The sequence below is a fragment of the Cetorhinus maximus genome, chromosome 1, assembly GCF_964194155.1.
Source record: "Cetorhinus maximus chromosome 1, sCetMax3.hap1.1, whole genome shotgun sequence".
Classification (NCBI taxonomy): domain Eukaryota; kingdom Metazoa; phylum Chordata; class Chondrichthyes; order Lamniformes; family Cetorhinidae; genus Cetorhinus; species Cetorhinus maximus.
In genome coordinates this window covers 39,649,330-39,667,221 of record NC_135879.1, presented here as the reverse complement: position 1 = coordinate 39,667,221, position 17,892 = coordinate 39,649,330, and the positions used below count along the sequence as shown (strand labels likewise).

The 17,892-nt window shown below is 43.2% G+C and overlaps 1 protein-coding gene across 11 annotated transcripts in view; it reads left to right on the top strand.

Moving 5' to 3' along the window:
- Positions 1 to 17,892, top strand: part of kiaa1109 (KIAA1109 ortholog) — a 533,049-nt gene that overhangs the window by 433,330 nt on the left and 81,827 nt on the right. For all 11 annotated transcript variants that reach the window (XR_013576358.1, XM_078539938.1, XM_078539971.1 and 8 more), the window contains one exon: positions 2,883 to 3,107. Coding sequence is in view for 10 of the 11 variants with exons in the window: in XM_078539938.1 (XP_078396064.1) it covers positions 2,883 to 3,107 (225 nt within the window). In the remaining variant the exon portion in view is untranslated. The remainder of the gene's footprint in view (positions 1 to 2,882; positions 3,108 to 17,892) is intronic.

Sequence of the window (17,892 nt, the reverse complement as noted above, 5' to 3'; positions counted from 1 at the left end):
AGGGGCGACTTGATAGAAGTTTACAAAATTATGAGTGGCATGGACAGAGTAGATAGTCAGAAGCTTTTTCCCAGGGTGGAAGAGTCAATTACTAGGGGACATAGATTTAAGGTGAGAGGAGAAAACCATAGAAGAGATGTGCGGGGCAAGTTTTTTACGCAGAGGGTGGTGAGTGTCTGGAATTCGCTGCCAGAGGAGGTGGTGGAAGCAGGTACAATAGTGGTGTTTAAGAGGCAGCTTGACAAATACATGAATAGGATGGGAATAGAGGGATATGGACCCCGGGCAATATGATCGGCGCAGGCTTGGAGGGCCGAAGGGCCTGTTCCTGTGCTGTACTTTTCTTTGTTCTTTTGTTTGTATGTTTGTGGAAGGGGTGCCAATCAGTCGGGCTGCTTTGACCTGGATGTGTCGAGCTTTCTTGAATGTTGTTGGAGCTGCACTCATCCAGGAAATTGGAGAGGATTTCTTCACACTCTTGACTTGTGCCTTGTAAATGGTGGACAGGCTTTGGGGGAGTCAGGAGGTGAGTTACTTGCCATAAGATTCCTAGCCCCTGAACTGCTGTTGTAGTCACAGTATTTAAATGGCTGCTCCACTTCAGTTTCTGGTCAATGGTAACACCCCCCCCCCCACCGGATGCTGATAGTGGGGGATTCGGCGATGGTAATGCCGTTGAATGTCCAGGGGCGATGGTTAGATTCGCTCTTGTTGGAGATGATCATTGCCTGGTACTTGTGTGGCGCGACTGCTACTTATCACTTGTCAGCCCGAGCCTGGATATTGTCCAGGTCTTGCTGCATTTAAACATGGACTGCTTCAGTACCTGGGGAGTCGCAAATGGCGCTGAACATTGTGCAATCATCAACGAACATCCCCGCTTCTGACCTTATGGAAGGAAGGTCATTGATGAAGCAGCTGAAGATGGTTGAGCCTAGGACACTACCCTGAGGAACTCCTGCAATGATGTCCTGGAACTGCGATGATTGACCTCCAACAATTTCAACCATCTTCCTTTGTGCTAGGTATGACTCCAACCAGCAGAGATTTTTCCCCCTGATTCTCACTGACTCCAGTTTTGCTAGGGCTGCTTGGTGCCTTGTTGTCATGGGCAGTCACTTACCTCACTTCTGGAGTTCAGCTGTTTTGTCCATGTTTGAACCAAGGCTGTAATGAGGTCAGAAGCTGAGTGGCCTTGGCGGAACCCAACTGAGCGTCAGTGAGCAGTTTATTGCTAAGCAAGTGCCGCTTGATAGCACTATTGATGACCCCTTCCATCACTTAACTGATGATCGAGAGTTGACTGAAGGGGCGGTAATTGTCCGGGTTGCATTTGTCCTGCTTTTTGTGTACAGGACATACCTGGGCAAGATTCCACATCACCAGATAGATGCCAGTGTTGTATCTGTACTGGAACAGCTTGGCTAGGGGCGCTGCGGGGCAAGTTCTGGAGCACAAGTCTTCAGTACTATTACTGGAATATTGTCAGGGCCTACAGCCTTTGCACTATCCAGTGCCTTCAGCTGTTTCTTAATGTCAGGTTTACTGAATCAAATTGACTGAAAACGGGCATCTGTTATGCGGGGGACCTCCAAAGGAGGCTGAGATGGATCATCTATTCAACACTTCTAGCTGAAGATTGTTGCGAATGCTTCAGTGTTATCTTTTGCACTGATGTGCTGGGCTCCTCCATCATTGAGGCTGGGGATATTTGTGGAGCCTCCACCTCCAGTGCGTTGTTTAATTGTCCACCACCATTCACGACTGGATGTGGCAGGACTGCAGAGCTTAGACCTGATCCGTTGGTTGGTTGGAATCGCTTAGCTCTGTCTATCACGTGTTGCTTATGCTGTTTAGCAAGTAATCCTGTGTTGTAGCTTCACCAGGTTGACACCTCATTTTTAGGTATGTCTGGTGCTGCTCCTGGCATGCCCTCCTGCACTCTTCATTGAATCAGGGTTGATCCCCTGGCCCTTGGTAATGGTAGAGTGGGGGATATGCTGGGCCATAAGGGTACAGGTTATGGTTGAGTACAATTCTGCTGCTGCTGATGGCCCACAGAGCCTCATGGATGTCCAGTCTTGAGTTCCTAGGTCTGTTCGAAATCTATCCCATTTAGCACAGTGGCAGGGCCAGACATCCTCAATGTGAGGACAAGGACTGTGCAGTGGTCACTCCTACCGATACTGTCATGGACAGATGCATCTGTGGCGGGTTGGTGAGGATGAGGTCAAGTATGTTTTTCCCTCTTGTTGGTTCCCTGATCACCTGCCGCAGACCTAGTCTCGCAGCTATGTCCTTTAGGACTCGGTCAGCTCGGTCTGTGCCATTTCAGAGGGCATTTAAGAGTCAACCACATTACAGCGGATCTAGAGTCACATATGGGCCAGGTGAGGACGGCAGGTTTCCTTCCCTAAAGAACATTAGTGAACCAGATCGGTTTTTATGACAGTCGGCAATAGTTTCATGGTCATCATTAGACCTTTAATTCCAGATATTTATTGAATTCAAATTCCAACATTTGCCTTGGTAGGATTTAAACCCAATCCTCAGAGCTTTACCAGTCATTACCAGTCCAGTGACAATAACACTTCGCCACCACCTCCCCGTGGCTAGACGTACTTCCAATTTGTACTAATTTTAAATTTAATCTAATCATTTATAATCATGCTAAAAATGCATAGCTGAACCCAATAGATGGTAAATTAATTGCAGGTTAGTTGTATAAGAGAGAATTAAATTTGGACCTCCGACATTGTACTAGCATTTCTTTTTACAGGACTTCAGGATGCCAAGCCAGGGGGAAATTGAGAGAAAATCAGTTATTGAAAGTTTATTTTTGTCTTGTATTTGTAAGATTATTTGAATTGACTGTTCCGCAGGCATAGCATACGTAAAAAGTCTCCTGGGCTTGCTGCAGTCCAACAACTTTTTACTGATCGATGGCCATCAGCATCACTAAACAGAAATTCCTTAAACGCTGCAACAGAAAGGAACATTGATTTCGAGCTTGATGTTCGAGTTGAGATTGAGAGTGGAAAATGTGTTCTGCACCCAACCACCCAGCAGCTGCAGCAAGCAGAACATGATGAATTCAACACTAAAAGGTGAGAAGACCTTTCATTTGTTCCACTTTTTATTCATTCTTTCGTGGGTTGTGGGTGACTTGTTGCCCATCCTTAATTGCCCTTGAAACCAAGTGGCTTGCTCGGCCATTTCAGAGGGTGGTTAAGAATCAGCTATATTGCTGTGGGTCTGGAGTCACATGTAGGCCAGACCAGTAAGGATAGCAGATTTCCTTCCCTAAAGGACAACCAGATGGCGTTTTACAATAATCAATGATAGCTGTCATAATCACCATTACTGAGATGAACGTATTCCAGATTTATTAACTGAATTTAAATTTCACCAGCTGCTGTGGTGGGATTTGAACCTGTGTCCCCAGAGCATTAGCCTGGGCCTCTGGATTAGTACTCCAGTGACATTACCATGACACCACCATCTCCCTCTAATGTGTGCGAATACTTAGGTCACAAATATAATATCTGGCCCTTTCAGTTCTCACATATTTTTCATCGGCTGCAAGTAGCTGGAAGTTAGAGCTGATAATGGCATGACAATGGCAACAGGACATCTGGGAACTTGGTGAACAATAGGACAGACAGTCTACCTCCTTAACTGATTAAATTTAAGGATTGAGAAAAAAACAGATGAATGCTTGTGAAGGAAATCAAGTAGATTAGAATCAAATCAGGAACAGAAAGTGAAATAAATAAAGGGAAAGAAAGAATAGATTCAAAGAGAAAAGAGAGACAAAGAAGAATTTTAAAAAAAGATTACATTTTTAAAATCTGCAAGGACAATTTACGACATACAAGAATGAGAGTTTAAGGTTTCAGTTGTTTGCATTCTGATCTGAAAAGGTTGAGAATTGCAGGAACTTGAACTCTGTCATTAAAAGGGTCCTTATGCTGTTAAGTACCAGCTTTAACTCTTTGGAGCACATTTAATTGGTAATTAATGCGGGAATGCAGTATTTTCTTGAAATTGGCAAGGAGGTCGATGGTAAACTGCTATTTTCTGAGACTAATAGTGGAGTGGTGCAAATTGTCCAGCAATTGATGGGGTATCTTTTCCTCACCACAAATTCCTGGCTGATTTACACCGTAAGAACAAGTTGTGCATTAAATTCAGTTACTTTCCCAACAAATTCTGGGCCAATATCTGTACTTTTCATTAACAAAATTCATTTCAGTGTTTGGGAATACCAATCACTCCCAATCTGTGCTACTTAATACCGTGCCAAGGATTCACATTAATTTAGGATGATTTGTGAGGACTTGAATAGACATGTTTATGTCCCCTCGTACTCTTAAGCAGAGTAATTGTTATGAAAATGAATATCATTATCAGTTTTTAACTTCAGATGTTGCCTATCAACATTCCTCATCGTATCTTTTTGGCCATGAACTAGAAGATTCTGCAGTTGATAATGGAGTGGTATATGTCTGCAAAACAGACTGTCATAGCACGCCATTGGTCAGTTCTTGAACTATTTTTCAGTTGCGTACCTGCATAAGTTTCCACACTGCAATTCTTCAGTTAAGACACACCAGTGGGGAAAAATTAAACCTCTTTTTAGGGACTCATATAGGGCTGTCAACTCTGGTTAATTGCTTTACTGGAGGTTTTATCACATGATATTCTGGCCATACAATATTCTGACCAACAAGAACAGCAACTAAATTTCAATTTATATAACACCTTTAATGTTGTAAAACATACCAAGGTGCTTTACAGGTATGTAATCAGCCAAAATTTGAACTTGAGCCAAAGGAGATGTGGGATCAGCTAACCAAAAGCTTGGTCAAAGAAGTAGGCTTTTGGGTGTTATGGCCGGAGTGGTGAAAAGGTGTTGTGAGGGAACTCCAGAGCTTAGAGCACACACAGTTGAAGGTACAACCATCAATAATATGGTAACAGAAGTGAGGGATAAACAAGAGGTTAGAGTTGGAGAAATACAGGCCACAAAATTCGGCTATGATGCCACAGAAGACAGAAACCGGAGCAACTGAAAATTCTGGCAGCACTTGACTCTAGGCTAATTTGATGCACATTCTGCTGATTTGGACAGATCCAATTAACATCCTTTCATAATCATAATCATGGGTCCAGCTGCAGGAGGGATCTGCCGCTAGCAGTATTTAAAGAACCAATCTACTAGCTTGCAGGTGAGGTGCTTTGGACTTACTTTTGATGTTGAAACGTTTGTGGAAGTACTGTGGAGTGTTTTTCAGAGTTTTGGTGACTTATTGGATTTTGAAGGGAATGCTGCTGCAATGATGGTAGAGCCCAGCATGTGAATGTTGAAGATAAGGCTGAAGCTGATTCCATCTTCAGCCAGAAGTGTCGACTGGATGACTCATCTTGGCTCCTGCCTGAGGTCCCTGAGCATCGTAGATGCCAGCGTTCAGCCGTTTCAATTCGCTCCATGTAATTTCAAGAAATGGCTGAGCGCACTGGAAGCAGAAAATGTTATGGACCCTGGCAGCATCTCGGCTGTAGTGCTGAAGACTTGTGCTCCAAAACTAGCTATGCCCCTAGCTAACTTATTCCAGTATATCTACAACATTGGCAGCTACCTGACAATGCAGAAAATTGCCCAGGTGTATGTCCTGTCCACAAAAAGCAGGATAAATTAATTTGACCAATTGTCGTCCCATCAGTCTATTCTCAATCATCAGCAAAATGGTGAAAGGTGATATTTACAGCAATAATACCATTCACATGTCCTCTGACACTGAAGCAGTCATACCCACATGCAGTAAGGCCTGGATGATATTTAGGCTTGGGTTGATTAGGTAGCAAGTAATATTCACACCACACAAGTGGCAGGCAATAAACATCTCCAACAAAAAAATCTAACCACCTCCTCATGACATTGAGTGACATTGTCATTTCTAAATCCCCAATCATCAACATCCTGGGGCCGGGGTGGGGGGGTTACCATTGACCAGAAACTTAACTGGGCCAGCCATATAAATACTGTGGCTAAAAAAGCAGGAGAGAGGCTGGAAATTCTACAGCAAGTAATTCACCTGATTCTGCAAAGCCTATCCACCATCCATGAGGCAGAAGTCAGGTGTGTGGTAGAATACTCCCTTTCTTACCTGGTTGAGTGTAGCTCCAACAATATTTTAGAAGTTCAATGCCATCCAGGGCAAAACAGTCTACTTAATAGGTGCCCCATCCACCACCTTAAGCATTTACTCCCTCCACCAACTGTGTACAGTCGCAGAAGTGTATATTTAGCTAAATCTCCTTCGACAGCACCTTTTAAACCTGCAGCCCTTGATCACCTGAAAGAACAAGAGCAGCAGACACATGGGAACACCACCAGCAGCACGTTCCCCTCGAAGCCACACACCATCCTGGCTTAAAAAGAGAGAGAAAAGACTTGTATTTATATAGCTTCTTTCATTATCATAGTACATCCTCATTTGCTTTTCAGCCAATGAAGTAGTTTTGAAATGCAGTTACTATTGTAATAGTAATGTGACAGCCAATTTGTGCATAGTAAGCTCCCACAAAACACTAACATGATAATGATTAGATAATTTTTTTGTGCTGAATTTGAGGGATAAATATCCAGGACTCGAGGGATAACTTCCCTTTTCTTCTTCAAAATGGTACATGGCACCTTTCATGCTCACCTAAGAGAGTGGACAAGGATTCCGTTTCAGATTTCATCCAAAAGACTGCACTTCCAACAGTGCAGCACTCCCTCAGTACTGCACTGGAGTGTCAACCTTAATTTTTGTGCTCAAGTCCTGGAGTGGGACTTGAACCCACAGCCTTTTAACTCATAGAATCAGATATTCCCTTTCTCATGATCATCATGGATGACCTGGTGGAGAAGCAGAGACAGCAGGCTAGTCATGCAAGACACTGTGGACTGCTATTGTTACCTATTGTTACTTCTTCCCCCTGGAGATTTGCAGGACACAAATGTCATTTCAATCACTGTTGAAATAGCTGTACATTTCACCAAGCAATTTACCATCTCTGTGAGATGCTCCATGAAAACCTTAAATTGTTATCAGCCTCCCTCAAGCCTTGTCACTGACGACGAAGTCAACAATGGCCCCGAGTTTCTGTGGTTTTTGTCTAGTACTGGAGACCTTTGTAACATCAGCTAAGGAGCTATGAGGACCTTCATTCAACAGGTGACAAATGCTATATTCAACAGGGTATCCAACATTGTTAAAACTTGGCTCCGTCCAGCAAAGTGAAGTTGTTAGGAAACTGAGATAGTTTACATAAGTTATATTGGTATTTGTAGGTGTTAGGAATGAGTTTTAGCTTTAATGTTTAAGTTTGTTTTGTATTTCTGTATCTGTGTGTTAAGAAAGGTCAAATTGAGTTTTAGTTCCACTTTTAAAAAATTCCTGCATTTCTAATGAGGTTTTTTACGACTGTAAGCTAAGTTAAACAAACAAGAGTAGAAGAATTGGGATGTTGCCTAGCAACAGGGACCCAGAGAGGCAGGTCCTTCCCACAGACATATATACAGAAGAAGAGAAACAGCAGTTTGATTTGGAAGCTGTTGGATTTCAGCTGGTTTGGAAGACAGCTGCCGAACAGAAGCCACCTAGAAGAGGCAGATAGCCAGTTCCAAGCCAAAGTTGGTTGAAAGTAACTGCCAGAAAGAGACTGGAGCAAGACGGGACAGATAGCCAGTCCCAAGCTGAAGAAAAGACCCAAAATCCAGGGAAGTGAAACAGGAGAAAGCCCCAAGCAGATCTTCTAACCAAAGGAAGGACAGAAACCTGGAATAGGTCCTGTTGGGTGAAGTTAAGAGTGAGGGGCAGAGAAAAAGGCTCCAAGCTTCAGATTTAAAGAGATAAAAGCTGCAGAAAGCAGATTTAAAGCAAGAAAAGCTTGCAAGAGGGAAGAAGGGTCCAAAGAGATAACTAAAGGCCTGTAACTCTTTGATATGGGCATGTGAAGCAGTGGTACTGTTGATGGCTGAGTTGATGAGAAATAGTGCATGGAAGACAGCTTGAATGCATGGGGCGACCCAAGGAAGAGGAACATCAGAAGGAGAGTTCGAAACCCTGGAGGTGAACCCTTGTGGAAGGCGTCTGAGAGAAAGCGTCAGTTTGGGAGAAGATTCCACAACGAGATCTTGGAGAGTGGAGATTGGAAACCCTTGTAGGAAAGACTAAGTGCAGTGAGACTGGTTGGCTCACGGTGTGAGAAGAGTTTGGGGGGAGTTGAGAGATCCATTGCATCTGGTTGAGGTGTCATCTGTCACTTGGTTTCAGAGTGTGGTGTGCCTGACCACAGGGTGCCTGTCGGTACATGGACTCTGTATTTATTGTGGACATTAGAGTATAAGGTAGCTTTTGTAATTTGTGTTATCCCTAAAAATCTGTATATATCTATAAAGGTATGTTGTGGGTGAAGGAGTATTGTGACATAGTTCATCTTTTCTTGCTTAATAAATGTTTTATTCTTTTGTTAAAAGGTCATCAGCTGACTCCTGTGACTGTTCAGTAGCTACTCTCCACGTATCTAAGCAAACAAATAAAAGTTAGGATCTGTCAAGCTGGGTCCCATTCTGGGGTCAGGCCTGTCCAGGCGTAACCTCAGCTGGAATTATAACAAAGTCCATAAACTTGCAATGATTTCAGGCTTCCCCAGGGTGTAGGTGGGTATCAATGGGATCCATGTGCTGTTAAAGATTCCAAGGTGAACTGTCACATGCTAAATGTGCTAATTTTCCAGCTCCAGATTCTCCATGTCAGGGAAGCGTTCACAACACCTTTAGCCTTTGCCGCCACCGTCCATGACTTAACCAGCATGCAGGGACAAGCAAATGCAATGGACCTTGGGAACTAAAGTTTGCAATCTTCTTTAAATCTTCCTGTGACATTTCTGTAGAAAATGGGATTTGCAAACATACAATTACTTTTTACAGTATTCAGTTAACTTCTTTAACATTGCAGCTCGCTTACCAAGCTGTGAGCCAACCAAGCCTGCGTCCTCTCAGTGCACTGATCTACAGTCGTTGAGACCTGGACAACATATTCTAGGCAGGAGAAAAGGCTGAACAATTTCCACCTTTGCTGTCTCTGACAAATCCTCAACATCTCTTGGCAGGGCAAGGTCATCAGCTCAGAGGTCCTGGCACGTGCTAATTCCATCAGCATGTACTCATTGCTAAGCCAACGATGACTACACTGGTTCGGCCACATTCATTTGATGGATGAGGGCCATATATCCAAAGACCTTCTGCCCGAACGTATGAATTAGGAGCAAGAGTAGGCTATTCAGCCTCTCAAGCCTGCTCTGCCATTTGATAAGATCATGGCTGGTCTGATTGTAGCCTCTACTTTTCTGTCTACCCCCTGTATCCGTTGACTCACTTGTTGGTCAAAAAACTGTCTCACAAAACTTTTTAAATATTCAACGAACTGCCTCCACTGCTCTCTCTCAGAAAAAATTTCTCCTTATCTCCGTCTTAAATGGGAGACGCCATATTTTTAATCTGTGCCTGCTAGCTCTAGTCTCTCCCACAAGGAGAAACATCCTTTCAGCATCCACCCTGTCGAGTCCCCTCAGGATCTTATATGTTTCAATACGACCACCTCTCATTCTTCTAAACTCCAATGGATATAAGCCTAATGTGAAATGGTGAACTGCCTACTGGGTCACAACCTGCTGGGCGTCAATACCTCCACTACAAAGATACCTGCAAGTGAGATATAAAGATGGTGGACACTGATATGACAACTGGAAGACGGTCACCTTCAGCTGTGACCTCTGGTGGAAGACTGATTGGAAAAGGTGAGCAGAAATGGAAAGCTCTGCTGGGAGAGAAGGGGGTCCAGAGAAAACAGAGGCCAGCAAATCCTTCACCTCAGCCCATTGTCTTCCTTCTGCAGCAAATGCGGTAAAAATGCCATACCTGAGTGGGGCTGCTGAGCCACACCAGGCAATGGTTAACACAGAGTTGACCAACATCGGCGCAAACAATTATCTCAGGAGACTGAAGGCTGCCAAAGGGGTTCAATTATCTCTGAGCACCATGCCTTAATCTGAGTAATGGCATCCGTTCTCAGCTTTTTATATTGACTTGTGGTTGGTCTATGGTTAAATCCATAGCTCACACTACGTATGAAGTCCCTGATTCATCATTGATTTCTCAATGTTACAGCCAAATCAATTTTCGGCAAATCGTAACATAAACGTAGTGCAATATGAATAGATGGTGCAAATGCTTGATTGACAGTGTATGCTGTCAAACACACCATTTCTGTGAACTCAGGTGCGGTTGTTCAATTTTTAAAAAATTCATTCATGGTATATGGGTGTCGCTGGCTCGGCATTTATTGCCCTTCCCTAATTGCCCTTGTTCAAAGGGCATTTAAGAGTCTGCCACATTGCTGTGGGTTTGGAGTCACATGTAGGCCAGACCAGGTAAGGAGGGCTGCTTTCCTTCCCTAAAGGACATTAGTGAAGCAGATGAGTTTTTATGACAATCGGCAATAGTTTCATGCTGCTCATCAGACTTTTAATTCCAGATTATTATTGAATTCAAATTTCACCATCTGCCATGGTGGGATTCGAACCCAGGTCCCCAGAACATTACCCTGGGTCTCTGAAATACTAGTCCAGTGACAATACCACGATGCCACTGCCTCCCCCTTAATGTTTACCGACTCCCCAGTTTTCACTCATTTCTTTCCCATTACAAAAATGTCACATTGGACTCAAAATGTTAACTCTGTTTCTCACTCGAAGATGCTGCCAGACCTGCTGAGTTTTTCCAGCACTTTGTTTTTATTTCAGGTTTCCAGCATCTGCAGTATTTTGCTTTTATTCACTCATTCAATTACTGGCTATTCTTTCCGCACTGTTCCCAACCTCACCTTGGTGCTCCTGCTGCTCCCAGCTCGAGAGGAGATGTTGGGCCCCATGCCCACTTTCACCACTATCCCTAGCCTCCCTGTCTACAATAACCACCACTTTCCCTTTCTCCTGACCTTCCTCCCATCACTTCTTCCTTGTTTATGGCAGTAACTGATGATGCTATAAAGCAGAAGGGTTACTACAGTGAGAAATTCAAAGAGCAAAGCTGCCCCAATTTACTAGTAACAGTGTCAGGGAAATTTGTGCCTTATCCTGGGAAACCCCTGAGTAATCTGGAAGGAGGTTGGCAGCCAAAGCCACATATATCTTAGACTGTAATTAGCGTAGATTCTGTTTCTGGATGTTTTAAGAATCGTGACTTTTTCTCCCCCTTTTGGCAGACTTCGAAAATCAGTCTGGCAATGATGAGGAGTCAGTCTGACTACCAAACTGAAAGTCTATAGAGCAATAGTCCTGCCCACTCTGCTCTACACTTGTGAGACTTGGACTGTGTATTGGTGTCATGCTCAAGAAGCTCAACCACTTTCACTTGGGCTGTCTTTGGAAGCTTCTGAAAATCAGATGGCAGAACAAACACCAGATAGTGAGGTGCTCACTCTAGCTGGCATGTCAAGCATCCACACCATATTGAGACAGTCACAGTTGAGTTGGGCTGGGGCTGGCCATGCAGCCAGAGTGCCTGACACTTGCTTACCAAAGTGAAACTCCTCTGGAGAACTCAAGTCTTGGGTGCGCTCTCATGGTGGTCAAATGAAGTATTACAAGGACCAGGATTGTGCATCAGGTGTAACCAAATAAAAAATGGTGCAGCCTCCTTTGAGAGCAAGTGCATATCAGAGGCAAGGAGGAAATCCAGAACCAGCAACTCATAAAACTCAATCGTCTGTGGTATTCTGTCCTATTTGCAGCAGAACCTTCCAGACACAAATCAGCCTTAGTGTCAAGGACGTACCCACCAGAACCATACCAAACACCCCAGATGATGAACATGGTCATCTTTGCCTCGGAGGACGAACAAGGAAGGAAAGGAAGGATAATTCCTCATTTCCTACGGTTCAAGGACTAATATAACAAATTGGTGATTAAAGAGTGGAGACAAGTGTGTGTTTGCATTCAACCTATACTGCTAAAATGTTATACAAAGGAAGCCCAGGGCAAGCAATGGGTCATTCCATCTGTAAGAATAAAAAGAAATGTAGATTCCCCATCACACCCTCTCTGCAAGTCCAACATGGCCACGTACCTGTACTTTCACCACCCTTTTTTTTTACCATTTTTCTCTATTATTTATTTGCAGACACAATGGCTATATGTCTGTCCCAAATACTTAGCCACTTTTTGGACTGAAACATTGGAACTTTGATAACATATACAATTTTCAAGAATATAAATGGAATGACTTGGTGTGCAGATCCTACCGCACAAGCTGGTAATTGGGTCCAAACAGGACTCTAACGCTTCTCAGCGACCTAATCCTTCCATATTTTCACAATACCTCTACTTAACTTATGTGATTGAATTTGTTGTCAATGACTAACCTGAGACAACCAATAAGAGGCTAACTGAAGAAGGTTCCTTCATCCCCCATCAATGGGCATAAAGCAAATTGGATGATTATAGAGGTTTTTGTATGTGGCTTGTAGGTAGAGCTATTTTTACTCAAATGTGGAAGTGTGTTTTTAGAAAAAAAATCTGAAGAAAAGTGCTAGTAGGCGCAGTATACACTAAACTGAACCTGACCTCTGCAAAATTCAGGGTTTTCTGAGAAGGAGAAAAGAAGGAGTAGCTAACCAATTAATCTATCATCCCCCTCACCAAGAAAAGCTGAAATCTGATTCAAATATTGCATCATTTTAATTGTTTAGTTTTTGAATTAGTGCATGTTAGTAGCATGATAATTTATGACCAGTTATTGAATGCTGTATGTTCTTTAAATTTGGCTTTACAGCATAAATTTTTCATTAAATTTGGAATTATCTCCACCCTATCCCAGTAAGTTGCTTTGACATGCTTTTATTCATAGAATGGTTACAGCACAGAAGGAGGCCATTCAGCTGCCGTAGCTCGCCCTACCAGAAAAATTTGACATTATTTTTGCGTTCAAATGAGCTCAAAACCCAACAGCAATAATTTTGACATTACATGTTCTCATTTGGAGCCAGTTATGAACATATGAAATAGGAGCAGAAGTAGGCCATTCGGCCCCTCGAGCCTGGTCTGTTTTTCAGTAAGATCATGGCTGATTTGTTTGTGTTTCGAATTCCACATTCCCATCTACCTCCGATAACCTTTACATCCCTTGCCTAACAAGAATCTATCTACCTCTGCTTTAGAAGTATTCAATGACCCCGCCTCCGCCACCTTTAGAGACAGAGTTCCAAAGTCACACAATCCTCAGAGAAAAGATTTCTCCTCATCTCTGTCCTAAAAGGGCAACCCCTAATTTTAAAACAGTGCCCCCTAGTTCTGGACTTGCCCACAAGAGGAAACATATTTTCCATGTCCACCTTGTCAATACCAATCAGTCACCCCTCACTCTTCTAAACTCCAGTGGAAACAAGCCCAAACTGTCTAACCTTTCCTCATAAGACAACCTGCTCATTCCAGATATCAATCTAGTAAACCTCCTCTGAACTGCCTCCAATGCATTTACATCCTTCCTTAAATAAGGAGACCGAAACTGCACACAGTATTTGAGCTGTGGTCTCACCAATGCCCTGTATAACTGAAGCATAGCATCTTTATCTTTATGTTCAATTCTCCTCGTAATAAAAGATAGCATTCCATTAGCTGCCTTAATTACCTGCTTCACCTGCATGCTAACTTTTTGTAACTCATGCACTATATTCCTCTGCACCTCGGAATTCTGCAGCTGTTCTCTGTTTAAGTAATACTCTGCTTTTTTATTCTCCCTGCCAAAGTGAGCAACTTCATATTTTCCGATATTATACTCCAGCCAGATTTTTGCCCACTCATTCAGCCTATCTATATCTATCTGCAACCTCCCTATGACCTCTTCACAACATACTTTCCTACCTACCTTTGTGTCATTTGCAAATTTAGCTACCTTGCCTTCACTCCCCTCATCTAAGTCATTGATATAAATTGTAAAAAGCTGAGGCCCCAGCACAGACTCCTGCGGGACTCCACTCGTCACATTCTGCCAATCAGAAAAAGACCCATTTATGCATACTCTGTTTTCTGCCAGCTAACCAAAATTGTGTCTACGCTAACATGTTCCCCCCTACACCATGAGCTTTTATTTTCCACAATAACCTTTGATGTGGCACCTTATCAAATTCCTTCTGGAAATCCAAGTACGGCATGTCCACAGGCTCCCCTTCATCCACAGCGCATGTTACTCTTTCAAAGAATTCTGATAAATTGGTTAAACATGATTTTCCTTTCACAAAACCATGCTGACTCTTCCCGATTACCTTGAGTTTCTCTTAAGTGTCTAGCTTTAACCTTCTTAATAAACAATTCTAACACGTTCCCCGCAATAGACGGCCTATAGTTTCCCATTTTCTGTCACCCTCCCTTCTTGAATAGAAGGGTTATATTTGCTACTTTTCAGTCTGATGGAACCTTTCCAGAATCTAGGGAATTTGGAAAATTAACACCAATGCATCTACTACCTCATTTGCCATCTCTTTTAAGATCCTAGGATGAAGTCCATCAGGACCCGGAGACTTGTCAGCCCACAGTTCCATCAGTTTGCACAGCTCTGCTTCCCTAGTGATATTTCACCAAGTTCCCACCTCCCTTCCACCTCCTGATTTACAGCTATTACTGGAATGTTTTTTGTAGTGAAGACAGAAGCAACATATTTGTTTATTCCATCCACCATTTCCTTATTATCTATTAACTCCCCACTGTCACTCTCTAGAGGACCAACACTCACTTTACTTACTCGTTTCTTTTTTAAATGGCTGTAGAAACTCTTGCTATCCATGTTTTCATTTCTAGCTAGCTTCCTCTCATACTCTAATTTCTTTCTCCTGATTAACCTTTTAGTCATTCTCTGTCGTTCTTTGTATTCTGACCAGTCATCTGATCTGCCATTTATCTTTGTGCTTTTATATGCTTTTTCCTTAACTTCTTTAGTTAACCACGGATGGTGGGTCCACCCCTTAGCATTTTACTTTATAGTAGGAATATACTTATTCTGAGTATTCTGAAATATCCCCTTAAATGTCTGCCACTGCTTCTATATTGATCAATCCCCTAGCCTAGTATCTCAGTTCACTTCAACCAGCTCAGCTTTCATGCCCATATAGTTGCCCTTATTTAAGTTTAAATTACTAGTCTTAGACCCATTTTCCTCCCTTTCAAACTGGATGTAAAATTCAATCATATTGTGGTCACTGCTACTTAAGGGTGCCTTTACTCTGAGGTCATTAATTAATCTTGTGATATTACACAATACCAAGTCTAATATAACCTGCTCTGTGGTTGGTTCCAGAACGTGCTGCTCTAAGAAACTATCTTGAAAGCATTATATGAACTCCTCAAACAGGCTACTACTGCCAATCTGATTTTTCTAGTTTATCTATAGATTAAAGTCACCCTCGATTATCACTGTCCTTTTATCACAAGCACCCAATATTTCTTGTTGTATATTTTGTCCTACATTGTGGTTATTGCAAGGGGACTGTTACCATCGCCGCTAGTAAATTCTTTCCCCTATTCCTCATCTCCACCCAAACTGATTCTACATTCTGATCTCCTAAACAAAGTTCATCTCCAACTATTGCTCCGATGCCATCCTTGATCAACAGTGCTACCCCCTCCACCTTTACCTAGCTTCGCACTCTTCTTGAATATCATATGCCCGTCAATATTCAGGACTCAATTCTTGTCAACCTGCAACCATGTCTCTGTAATGGCTATCAGATTATATTTATTTACTTCAAAGGGCGCTATCAATTCACTATGGGAATTCAGATACAAAGCCTTTAGTTTTGTCTTTTTCTTATCTTTGTAACATCTAGTCTTGACCATTGGTGTATTCTTAGGTTTTATTTCTCTGTCCCTTCCTGCTATTCTATGACCCTTATTTCCCATATGACTATTATGGTCTCCTGCTTTGAAACTATCTCTTGATTTCCCACATCTACCCAAGATTGATCCCTCACCCCTTTGTTTAGTTTAAAGCACTCTCTGCTTACCTAGTTATGAGCTTCACAAGAAGACGCGTCCCAGCTCATTTCAGGAGTATCCTGTCCCAACGGTACAGGCCCCACTTTCCCTGTTACTGATGCCAGTGCCCCACGAACCAGAACTCACTTCTCCCACACCAGCCTTTGAGCCACGCATTCATCTCTCTAATCTTATTTGCCCTGTGCCAATTTGTATGTGGCTCACGTAATAATCTAGAGATTATTACCTTTGAGGTTTCGCTTCTTAATTTGGTGCCTAGCTCCTCATACTGACTATGCAGAACCGCCTTCCTTGTCCTGCCTATGTTGTTGGTACTTACATGGACCACGAGGACTGGATCCCCCCCGCCCTTCCCACAGCAACTTCCTCTCCAGCCCTGAGCAGATGTCACAGCCTTCTGGACTCTTGCTCTTTGCTGCAGAGAACCGTGTCAATTCCCCTCACTATACTATCCCCCTCATTATACTATCCCCTACTACATTCCTGTTTGCTCCCCCACTTGAACGGTTTCCTGTACCATGGTGCCGTGGCCAATCTGCTCATCCACCTTGTAGACCTCGCTTTCATCCACATAGGCTGTGAGCACCTCAAACCTGTTTGACAATTGCAAAGTCTGGGTTCCTCTCTGTGTGTGTGCTTGGTTCCGTTACCTGTTCCATTCACGGTCACATCCTCCTGACTCTCACTGCTTCCCAAAACAGACAACCCTCTTTTGAGAGGCATGACCATTTTTAGGAACAAAGTGCCTATTTATTTCTCCCCCTCCCTGATGTTGTGCAGTGTCTGCAGTTCGGCTCCCAGATTAATAATCCTGACCCGGAATTCCTCTGGCTGCTTACACTTTCTGCAAATGTGTTTGTCCTGGATTGCCTTGGCATCCAAAAGACCCCACATTCCACAGCTGCAACATAACACCTGCCCTGTCATTGTTACTTATGTTATTTAATTAATTTATTTGCTCACTTAATTAACATAGAATAATTCCACGTATGCTACACCTCTGTCCCCCGTGCACCAAAGTCCCACGTGAACCTAATTCGCTACTCACTCTGGCATAGTCACCTGTCTCCCCTTGTGCCCCTTACTGATGTTTTTTATGCAGTCAGCAATGTTTTGCCATCTTTGACATCAAATATGTTCAAAGACGCTCAAAAGCAAAAGGCGCTTGAGGGCATCTAATGTGCTCAAAGGCATCAAGTGTGTTCAGAGGCATCAAACACACAATAATGTCAAACGTGTCCAGCAACCTACATTGAAAATCACAAGGAAATTAATTACTTAAATAATATCTGCACTTATAAAGTTTTTTCATTTGGTTCAAAAAATGTTTCCATTATACATGCTTGAGAGCACCACCAGATCGCCATCAGTTCTTAATTAATTCATTAATTGCTGTCCTGGGAAGGAAACGTGGAATGTGGGAGGACCAGTGTCAGTCTCTGCATCCCTTGTGCCTCCCTGTTTTCCCTACAACACCCCCCAGATCTCCCCTCAGTGTTCCCTGGTGCTTCCCTACCCCCGATCTCCTCTTTGCGTTCCCTGGTGCCTCCACCCAACTCTTCCCCCCCGCCTGATCTTTTCTCAAATGTTATCTGGTGGTTCCCTTCCCTAACCCCAATTTCATCCTGGCAGCCTAGCCCTCCCCTCCTCTTCCCCTTCACCCCACCATCACCCCCCCCACCCCAACCCCATGACTCTCAGGTCTACTTCCTTCTCTTATCACCACACACCCCCCACCCCCACTCGCCCAGTCTCGGGCCCACTCTAAACCTCCTCTCCCATGCTTCAGAC